Consider the following 9,201-nt stretch of genomic DNA (forward strand, 5'->3'; position numbering starts at 1 on the left):
TTGGGAGCCCAGGTTATGTTCTTGGTCCCCTCTACGCCTTAGCTTCCCCATCTATTATGTTTTTAAAGGCCCCTTTCCTGAGTCTCCATCTATGATTCCTCCACCGACTCTTCCTGAATCACAAGATGCTTCCACTCGCAAGCAAAGTGCAAAGTTTATTCAAGAACATCGGTCCGTACGATGTGTCCTACAGGATATCACTCGCTCGGGTCACAGACGTGGGACACACAATTTCACAATAAATTAGCGGGGAGCAGACCCTTTCCTTCCAGGATGGCGTACAGGGCCTTTCAACAGTCTTACGTTATCATAAATACAGCGGTGGACTATTCGGCTGTGTTCCGGTGGGGTCAGGCAGCCTGAGGCCAGCCAGGGAGACTTGCAGGTGCAGGGTGAGAGGTGCTCAGACCCGGATCCCACCCACCCCCCCAGGCCCAGGGGAAGGAATCCCAAATCCACAGAGAGGTTTCTCGTCCGGATAAACACCGGAGCCTTCCCCGTTTCCCTCCCCTTCAAAGCAGGCTGTGTCCCCGAGAATGACCGCACAGGGGGCAGTCATCCCTGGATTATGAGACAGGTGCCGCGTCATCAAGCAGCCGAAGTGTCTTGATGGTGCTTGTCAATCCAGGCCAGGAAGACGTCGAGCTCTCCCAGGGACTTCACAGCGGCGGAGCGGATCTCCAGCTGAAACCAGCGAAAGCGTCGTGAGAACCGACCTCCCTAGACTGTGCCGCAGTTTTCAACTCACTTTCCCCATGTGCTGGGCCCCACAAGGTCTTCTTTTTACTCATCACATAGATTTGCATAGCATACAGACTCAAAATTACGTTCCAGACAGGCAACCAAATTTCCCCCCCACAAACAAGCAGTTAAATCATGTCAGTTCCTTATTAATAAAATAAAATTTAAAAAATGCTTCCTTCTTTGTCCCTCTGGTTTTTTCTCCCCCCCCCCCAACCCCCTTCTTTTTCACGGGAAAAATCTGCCTTCCTGGCCAGTTCTTCTGCTCATTTGCTTTTGCACATTGGCTCGTGTTAGCACTGCTGTGCTCCCAGGAAGTCCTAATCCCTGCTGGGCGAGGTGGCTCACACCTGTAATCCTAGCACTCTGGGAGGCTGAGGTGGGAGGATCGTATGAGCTCAGGAGTTCAAGACCAGCCTGAGCAAGATCGAGACGCCGTCTCTACTAAAAATAGAAAGAAATTATCTGGACAACTGAAAATATATAGATGAAAAAGCCGAGCATGGTGGCACATGCCTGTAGTCCCAGCTACTCGGGAGGCTGAGGCAGGAGAATTGCTTGAGCCCAGGAGTTGGAGGTTGCCATGAGCTAGACTGATGCCACGGCACTCTAGCCCAGGCAACCGAGTGAGATTCTGTCTCAAAAAAAGAAAGTCTTAATCCCTGTGGCGCTGCTGTGCAGTGGGTGGGGAGAGTATGTTGTCCCCATTTGACATATTAAAAGATAAGTGTCCCCTGCAGTGTCACACAGCCAATTAGTTAACAGAGCTGGAACTAGAACCCAAGTCTCCCGACTGATTTCACTTCCTTTGGCAGACTTAAAGGAGGTGGTAAGATCTAAGAGCAGGTCCTGCAGAGCCAGGCAGCGTGTGATCAAATCCTACCTCCACCACGTGATCGCAGCAGGAACTTAAGTTGCTTAACCTGCCTGTGCCTCGGTTTCTGCATTTATCCAATGCAGATAATGACTCGGCATTGTTGAAAAGGACAGATGTGTTGATACTCGTAGTGCGCTTAGAACAATACCTGGCTCACAGTAGGAATCGTATGGCTTTTAGCCATATCTATAACACTATCCTATAGAGCCTCTCCACAAAGAAGCAGAGCTCTGAACAGACGCCCCACCTCCTTGCTGGTCAGAGGGTTGGCATCATTTGGGAGTGTGGTCTAAATGCAGAAACTCAGGTGTCGCCCCAGCCCTGCTGAACCAGAATCTGCATTTAGCAAGATCTTCCAGTGATGCGCATGAGAAGCGCTGTTTGCCCATCTAGTGCACGAGATGCGCGCTCCAGCCCACATCGGCATCTGCAGGAGAAGCACTGCGCCTTCCTCACCACGCGGCACCGTGCTGATGGCAGGTACCGACCGCCAGCCGCCACGCAGGTAACCTGTTTCATGCGTAGCGGCTCACCATTCACGGCGGATCTTAGCTCCCACCCTCGTCTTACACTGCATGTGCTTTCTCCACACTGTAACACAGGTCAGGCCTGTCACTGAGGCTATAAGAGGACAGCGGAGGGAGGACGGAGAAGTGGAGCTCCCAGGCAACTGGCAAACGAGGTAGGACCAACGCACGCTTTGCAGACACGTAGGACTGGGAAAGCCCACAAGTACACTTGTGGAGTGAATGAATGAATTTGAGCAGAGAGGAGGCTCAAGGCTTGGCACTCTCTCACTCAGGCGCTTCTCCTGCTCATCTTCCATCTTCCCCGTCCTCTGCCCAGAACTCACCTGATCATAGTTGTCGTGAACGATTCTGGTGGCATTGGTGGCTTCCTGCCTGCAGTGACACAGCCTCTGCTCCTGCTGTGATAAAGCAGAGGCAGCTCCCATCAAAAGACATGTCCACCCTGGCATGCTCTGACTGCCAGGCCCCCCTCCACCACCACCACGAGAAGTGACACTTCTCCTTGCTTTCCCAATGAGAGCCAGGCGAGTCAACTCAAGGGACAGCAGCCAGGGGAGAACAGGGCCTGTTTGCAGAGTCACGTGCATTTGACCACGGCTGTGGCTTCTTCTGGATTCGTAGCCCACCAGACTGCCAGCGCCAGGAGAGCAAGCACTGTGTCCAGTCTACCTGGTCACCACCCTGTGAATGTGACACCCCCCCCCCAATATAGGCACTCGATATACACTTGCTGGGTTAATTGCTTAAATAATTGGTTAAATGAATCCATGTGATTCCGTTATCGTATTAATGTAAGCAGGACGGGGGTCGCTACCCCTTCTAACAATTTTAGAATCTGAGGCACAGAGAGGTGAAGTCTCTTGCCAAAAAGTCACTAGCAGGAAATCATTAGCAGGAATACGGCTAGAACCTCGTTGGTTTGTTATGGTTTTGTTTGTGATGTTTGATTTTAACCCTTTGCACTCGCTTGCTTTTTTTTTCTCGATTCCTTTATTCCACTCGGGGTTTAATTTTTTTTTAAATACCCCAGATTTTACAGAGCGCGGCAGTCGAATAAAAAACTGGAGTTTCTTTTCATACAAACTTATTCATTTGGATTTTTTTATATTTCGAATTATTGATACATTCAAAGAGTAATTTTGATCTCTATGACGTTTGCTAACCGTGTCGAGTCACACTCGACATCCGAGTGCAAAGGGTTAATAGATCACAATGAATTTATGGGTGATGCTTAGGGTTAGGCTACACCAAGGAACGACCCAGAGGTTAACTGGTACGGAAACCCCAAAGGGCCAGAAGCAAAGACACCGGGGGTACGACTATGAGGCTGGGCCGCTTGGCTCGCCTCTCTCCCTTAAGGAGTACTTTGCCACAGGCTGGTCACCTCGGGAGGATTATCCACGAGGAAACCCTGTCTGCTCAGCTGAGCAGGCAGGAAGCCCTGGAGAAGCAGTGACCACCGGGAGAAGTTCTGGACGGTTCTCCCTGCGGATCTGGATGACTCTGGCCACCATCGAGGAAGGGCGGTCGGGGCCAGCACCTCCAGGGCTCTGCCTGGGGCAGACGGGGCACAGATGCTTGGGATCAGGACGCGGTGACTCACACAGCGCCGCAGGGTTCTCTGCATGTAGAGGAAAGCGTTGGCAATGCTGCTGATTTTTCTCAAGATTCGGGGGTTTGGCTCCCGGTGATCCTTGAACACCCTGTCCACATAGAACGCCAGGAGGTTCTTGGTCACACAGCATGTGTCTGAGGGCTGCAAGACACAAACCAGAGAAACTCCCAGAGGCCCTCTTCTCTTATTGTCTTAGAGACCAGACGGTCTATTTGAGGATGAGGTAGCAAGAAGTGAGAAAACTAAAAGTCATTTAAAAAAAAAAAAATGTATGATGGTCTCAGAGTGTTCATCCCTTTACTCACATCAAAGCTATTTGGGACAAAAATCGTGCGGAGAGATGCCCGTGAATACTTCTCTTTGTATGTCCAGGAGATACATTAACAAAGGATGGGCCCCGAACCCCATCATTGACTAGATTCTCCCCAAAGTATTCCTAGCGTATCATCACTAACTTCCGCTTAAATCCGTCCAGGAATCAGGCGCCTCCTGATGGCTGAGCAGCTTTCCTGAAAAGTACTTCCTTACAATGCAGACGGCCTCTCTGTTCTGTCTCCCAGCCAGCAACACTTGAGGGCTGTGGCATGCCCGGCTTCGTGCTGGGCACGCATCCCTTCAACTGCAGGGACTGCGTGTTCATTCTGGCCACCTGCTCTGGGCCGCACTGCCCGGCTCCCCTCCAGTCTGTCCTTTTCAAACCACGTGGAGCGTTTGAACGGGGCTGAGCTTTGCAAGAAGGGACACAGACAGCTGCAGAAATGGGCACATCTGGGTAGAGAGCAGAGAGCAGATGTCTCCGAGAAAGGGCTCCTGGAACCCCCAGGCGCAGCCCAGAGCAGCTGGCTGGATAGAATCTCCTTCCAGCAGTTTGCACCCCACCCGCCACCCCGAGAGCCAGTGAGTTACTCCACAGAAAATTAACTCAGTCTAAGTGGGAGTGGGTCGAAGCAAGACAGCACATCCATCTTCATTAGCAGCAAAAGAGCAAAGAGTCCCCAGCCCCAGTGGCAGCTTTTCCTCGATGGCAGATGCTACCTCCTTCCCTTCCTCCACTCCTGCCAGCTCCTTTAACCCAAAGGGCAATGAGTTACACACTTCTGTGTTATCAAAGATTGCGGTACTAGAAAAAGGAACGCAGAAAAAAAGGAAGGAGGGAAAGGAAGGAAGGGAGGAAGGAAGGGAAGAAGGAGGGAGGGAGGGAGGGAAGGATGGAAGGAAGGAAGGAAGGAAGGAAGGAAGGAAGGAAGGAAGGAAGGAAGGAAGGAAGGAAGGAAGGGAGGGAGGGAGGAAGGGAGGGAAGAAGGAGGGAGGGAGGGAGGGAAGGATGGAAGGAAGGAAGGAAGGAAGGAAGGAAGGAAGGAAGGAAGGAAGGGAGGGAGGAAGGGAGGGAAGAAGGAGGGAGGGAGGGAGGGAGGGAAGGAAGGAAGGAAGGAAGGAAGGAAGGAAGGAAGGAAGGAAGGAAGGAAGGAAGGAAGGAAGGAAGGAAGGAAAGAAGGAGGGAGGGAGGGAGGGAGGGAGGGAAGGAAGGAAGGAAGGAAGGAAGGAAGGAAGGAAGGAAGGAAGGAAGGAAGGAAAGAAGGAGGGAGGGAGGGAGGGAGGGAGGGAAGGAAGGAAGGAAGGAAGGAAGGAAGGAAGGAAGGAAGGAAGGAAGGAAGGAAGGAAGGGAGGGAAGAAGGAGGGAGGGAGGGAAGGAAGGAAGGAAGGAAGGAAGGAAGGAAGGAAGGAAGGAAGGAAGGAAGGAAGGAAGGAAGGAAGGAAGGAAGAGAGGGAAAGGAGGGAGGGAAGGAAGGAAGGAAGGGAATAGGATAAAGCCCTGAGTCCTCATGGGCCCCTTTCCTTATTCCGCACCAGCTATTTCTTGACCTTGAGAGGAGAAAGAATTTGGAGTTGGAGACGTGAACTTGGGGTCCACGCGCAGCTCAGCCACTAACTAGTCATTCTGCCTCCCAAGATCTCGATGTTTTCATCTGAAAATAATATTTTAGGAATAGAAAGCATTTGGGGCCCCTTACAGCTGTGATATCTTATGAGGCCCTCAGACAGTTGGCTGGCATGGTATTTAGTAAGTGGCGGCATCTACTCACCAAGAATGAATCACCGCCTAGGAGGAATACAGAGGCATCTGTCTCACGTGTGCAGAGAAGCCCAAGGAAAACGCCACTCACTGCAGACACACCTTCCACTGTGTCACACAAATCCCTGAAACGCCTGGATCTTTCTAGAATGCTTCCAAGGACTGGATGGGGCTCATTTATAAAGGCATCTCTCACAGCCCCTTTTGTAAAATGAATTGTCGCCTGGCCGGCCAGCGGTTTCACGACACACTCTTGTCACCTCCTGTCTGTGCAGTTGAGCTCACCTTCTCACCGGCTTTCCTGCCTCATGCTGTCTGTCCATGGCGAGGACACCGCCAGCTTGTCTTTCTAAAGCATTTTGTGATCATATAACTTTGGGCTCCAAAGCCCCCAGTGACTCTCTGCTACCCGTATCATAAAGGCGGAGGCTCAGCCTGCCTTCGGGGGTCTTTGCGAGATGACTCCAGGGTGTTCTCCTGCCTCATCGCCCACCGCTTGCCTACATGTCTTCCCTATCACGAACGTCACTGTGCCCAGCACACGTTCCCGCCTTCGCTGGCCTTACGCCACGCTCTTCTCCCTCCAAATCGCTTCCTCCCTTTCTTCTACTAATCCGCAGCCTCCCTGGCTTTGAAGCCCCTGTTCATTTTCTCAGCTTTCCCCAGGGGACCTTCCAGAATTGCCCCCAAGCCACAGAGATCCTGTCCTCCCCTCCACCCCACCCCAGTGCCTGGCGCTCCTAGTCCCTCTCTCGGGAAGTGGCATGTCTTTAATCCCTCCCCAGGGGTCCCAAGTCCCTGGGACCCTAGTGTGCCCTGACACATCAATTGACACACGAGAAGCCTGGTGCATCTGGGGGACACTGGAGATTGGGAAAGAGAAGGGGGCAGGGTGGGGATTTCTTTCTCAGCCCAGAGCCCCTTCCCCGAGAAGGCGAAAATAACAGGAAAGAGCCGACAAAGGCCAGTACCTTAACGCTCTGCAGGGTCTCCGATGTGGACAGGATAGTGACGTTTTGGAAGGTGTCCTGAGCTTGCTATGGGGAGAAACATGAGAACAGACACAAGCGATGAGCACTCTCTGTTCCCTTGAGACACCAAAGGTGGCGAGAAGGATCTCGCTTTCCAAGCAAAGGCGTGAGACAAGGCACACCCCTTGTCCACACCTTCACCCCGACCCATACTCACGATGGCTCTTTTGATTTCTTGGAAACTCTCTTCAATATGGTGCATGTCCGTGGAAATCAGACACCTCCTGAGACCACGGGTGTGCACCGAGCACGAGATGAGCACTGCGCCCAGGAGCCAGAGGGAAACGTCCAGTAACTTCATGTCCTGCAGACAGGGGTGCAAGTCAGCTGCCCAGCCACGGGCGGGGGGCAACGAAAGAAAAGGCCCCTGGCTGATCCCCGCGAGGACCCTGCAGGGCAGGCCAAGTGGCATCCAAGAGAACGAGACTCTCTACCTCAGCCTTGTGGACTTCCACGGGCCTGTGTCTCCTCTGGTTGCCTAAGTCGATTGAATATGAGTCCTCCTGCACCCCCACCCCAGGCCCCCCCTCCGCCCCCAGAAAGCGCAATACTCTCTCAAGTCCCAGGGAGCAGAACTGTGCGCATATCTCTCTCCTGTGACTCAGCACGGCTCGCTTTGTCAACAGGGGCGAAAAGCATTGTTTTTAATAAATTAAATAGGAAAAAGAGGCCTGGTAATATGCCCTAGGAATTAGGCAATAGATCTGAAAAACCATTAAAGCATTTTTGGTTTTTTTATGTTTATCCCTAGAATAGACAAAACCTTTTTATTATAAACCCCCAGTGTGTATCTGCTTAGAATCATGTGTTTGAGGCCAACTATGCAGATTCCGCCTTCTGGAGAAGATAGGGGAGAGAGAGCCCCATGACATCTCCTGCAACTGAGTAGCCTTGGCCAGGGGCCGGGGGCGGCGCCCACGGCGGAGGCTGAGTTGGCAACTTCCCATCCATCGCCCGCCGAGCCAGGGGGCGTGAGGGGCACGCGAGCAGCTGGCTAGCTCCTAGGCAGGGCCAGCTCCCGAGTGACTGCCACCTCTTCTCATCCTCTCGCCCTTCCTGCCTCTGTCTTTCTCTCGGCCTCTCCGTTTAACCGCTTTGCACTGTGCCATGTAACTCATGCAGAGAAAAGTGCAGAAAAATAAAACGGCAAAGCTTATTGAGTTCTCCCTCTCTCTCTCTCTGCTTTCCCCCGCTCTTGCACAAGTTTCACAGAGTTTAGCCTTGGCGGTAAGTCACATGACAACACGCGAGCATAGGCCGGCCCTCTGCCTGCGTCCCCCAGGTGCCACCGCGCTCTCTCCTCCTTCCCATGGTGGGCGGCGGTGGAGGAGAGGAGCCAGCCCCACGACAGTTCCCGCTGCTGTGACTACGAAGACCACTCGTGTGTGCCCCACGACCGCCCCCACTCCCACCTCCACGCGCCACCCCTTCCTCGGGACTCCCAGCCCCTTCTCCGGAAAGCCGAGAAATAGCACATCCTGCCTGGAAGACCCTTTTGGCCTCGTCTCTTTTTAAGTGGGCATCGCTCCCAGCGAGGGGACAGGGCTGTGTCGGGACCTCGCCACGTGGCAGGCGTCATGCTAAGGAGCTGGAGTCCCCTTTCCCCAACCTCTTGCTTTCCGGCAAAACAAGGAGACAGACTTGTTGTTGTCAGGGGAGGTTGTGGAGAGTCCCCAGAGCTCTGTCCGCCCTAAAGGCCACCGTGGTGCTTGCAGAAAGCCAAGCGACTAGGAAGCAAGGACAGGTGTCCTCCCGACAAGAGAACTCTCAGACGCAGTGGGGCGTCGCCTGCTCACCCCGTGCCAAGAGCCTCACACATTTTGTAGAGGAGAAGACACCTCCCTTAGCTCGGTGAAGCGACCCCAGGCACCCTGCCCATGCAGATAGCAGTAACAGGTAACATTTATCCTGCATGCCAAGTTCATCGATAATTTTGCATAATCATCCTATTTAAGGCTCACAACCACCCCGCGAGGTAGGTTTTGTTTGTATCCCCACTTTGCCAAGGAGGGACCTGAGACTTAGCGAAGTTAAGTGACCTGCCAGAGCCAGGCCTGCCCCAAGCCAGCTCTTCTCTCAGCTACACCACCCCGCTCCCAACGCTGCCTCCCCTGGCGTCTCAGCGGGACGTCCCCGTAGCTCCCTTCAACACCAGATGGACAGGAACCCATTTCTGACTGGGCCCCTTGGAGCCAGAGGTGCTCCTTGCATTTAAAAAGATATTTACTGGCCGGGCGCAGTGGCTCACGCCTGTAATCCTAGCACTCTGGGAGGCCGAGGCAGGAGGATCGCTCAAGGTCAGGAGTTTGAAACCAGCCTGAGCAAGAGCAAGA

The 9,201-nt window shown here is 53.2% G+C and overlaps 1 protein-coding gene across 1 annotated transcript; it reads right to left on the reverse strand.

The window, feature by feature from the left end:
- Positions 1-463: 463 nt before the first annotated feature.
- IL19 (interleukin 19) lies at positions 464-7,351 on the reverse strand. The gene is made up of 6 exons (XM_012761012.2): positions 7,303-7,351; positions 7,026-7,172; positions 6,809-6,874; positions 3,752-3,904; positions 2,472-2,546; positions 464-684 (listed from the first exon to the last, which is right to left on the reverse strand). Exons 2-6 carry the CDS (start codon positions 7,167-7,169, stop codon positions 589-591), a joined length of 534 nt encoding a protein of 177 aa, XP_012616466.2. The 5' UTR covers positions 7,170-7,172; positions 7,303-7,351; the 3' UTR covers positions 464-588.
- Positions 7,352-9,201: the final 1,850 nt, after the last annotated feature.

This window comes from Microcebus murinus, chromosome 23 (assembly GCF_040939455.1).
Source record: "Microcebus murinus isolate Inina chromosome 23, M.murinus_Inina_mat1.0, whole genome shotgun sequence".
NCBI lineage: Eukaryota > Metazoa > Chordata > Mammalia > Primates > Cheirogaleidae > Microcebus > Microcebus murinus.